This window comes from Priapulus caudatus, unplaced genomic scaffold (genome assembly GCF_000485595.1).
Source record: "Priapulus caudatus unplaced genomic scaffold, Priapulus_caudatus-5.0.1 Scaffold454, whole genome shotgun sequence".
Classification (NCBI taxonomy): Eukaryota; Metazoa; Priapulida; class Priapulimorpha; order Priapulimorphida; family Priapulidae; genus Priapulus; species Priapulus caudatus.
The window spans coordinates 30189-31634 of record NW_014577515.1 but is presented as its reverse complement, the minus strand read 5'-3'; the positions used below and the strand labels follow the sequence as shown (position 1 = coordinate 31634).

Here is a 1446-nt window from a genome sequence, read left to right as displayed (position 1 = left end):
GAAGATCGAGAAGAGCGCAGGGAGAGGAGAGAGAGGGAGAACATGCGGAATGTGTATGTGTGTTGTGTATGCGGTGAGAGAGAGACAGAGAAAAGGCATAGAGCCTAGAGTAATGTGTGGTCGGGAGCGAAAGAAAAATAGAGAGAGGCTATGCGGTGTGTGGTGGTGTGAGAGAGAGCAGGCCAGGAGAGAGCTGTGATAGCTGTGAGGAGAGGAGAGAGAGAGAGAGAGAGAGAGAAGAGATGAGAGAGAGATAGAGAGAGAGAGAGGGAGAAGATGAGAGAGAGAGAAGAAGAGCTGGGGTGGGTGTGTGTGTTGCAGGAGAGGCTGTTACGTGCGTGTGAGAGAGAGAAGCTCGTGCGGGTGTGTGTGGAGAGAAAGAAGAGGAGAGAGAGAGTAAGTAGTGCGTGCGTTGCGTAGTGTCGTGTGTGGTCATAGAGAGAGAGAGAGAGAGAGAAAGAGAGAGAAAGAGAGAGAGGGAGCTGTGCGTGTGTGTGTGTGTGTGTGTGTGAGAGAGAGAGAGTCACGCGATCACTGTGTAAGTGGATGTCCGGATGCGTAGCCTGTAGGCTAGGCGACCGGCTCCGGACGCGTAGCCACTGCGTTAAAAGTATTGGGACCAGTTACACGCGCAATTTACTCCAAACATGAATTGTCCGATCGCCCAACATACGTTTATGATTATGGTAATGTTTATATACTATATGTCATACGCACGTGGCCATCCCATCCAGATTTATCTTCTCGTTTTCTTGGGCGCCTGCCCGCCATTGTTTACAAACAGACTCACGTTTAGATTACCAAATTTGTACGCACCCCGTATCGCGGTCACGAAATGAGGTACACAAATACAGTGCAAATACTTCATTCGGCGCCAATGTTTACATGCCACAGCGCCATCTCTTGGATGTTTTATAAGTAAATATGGGGATTTTCAATAAAATAATGCGTATTTAATGTATTTACCACGATTTACGTATAGAAACTATATGTTATTTTTACTGATTTCTCCGTATCTTTCCTTGAATTTTTCAAACACATTGTCAACATTATAATTACCTGAATATGTTTAATCTCATAATTTATCAATATGTAACTGTAATATTGTAAAATGTTGTCTATTTAGCTTATGAAGTATAGGTGCATTTAGAACTTATAAGTATTATTATGAAGTAATGTTCATGATTTATATAGATACATGTATACAGTAGTAGTATCAATCCCCCGAGTTTAATAATCGAAACTAATTTGTCATAATTACTGCTTTGATAGTATAGTTTAGTATTATATTATTATGAAAACATTATACTTATAATATCTATTATACGGTATCATAAGAATTACCTCGCCGTACCGCTCGGCAGCTATACCTTCTCTCCAGCAAACATATGAGTAGCATAGTGCTCCCAACGGCGTACCAGGTCCATTCACATAGGTATAAATAAA

At 42.0% G+C, this 1446-nt stretch overlaps 1 protein-coding gene across 3 annotated transcripts in view; it reads right to left on the bottom strand.

Annotated features, from left to right (window-relative positions):
- The window catches only part of LOC106810571 (DNA repair protein REV1-like), a 19574-nt gene extending 18719 nt beyond the window's left edge, over positions 1-855 (bottom strand). For all 3 annotated transcript variants that reach the window (XM_014813959.1, XM_014813960.1, XM_014813963.1), the window contains exon 1: positions 718-855. In XM_014813959.1, the coding sequence (XP_014669445.1) occupies positions 718-771 (54 nt within the window). In that variant the 5' untranslated portion in view covers positions 772-855. The remainder of the gene's footprint in view (positions 1-717) is intronic.
- Between the last annotated feature and the right edge of the window lie 591 nt (positions 856-1446).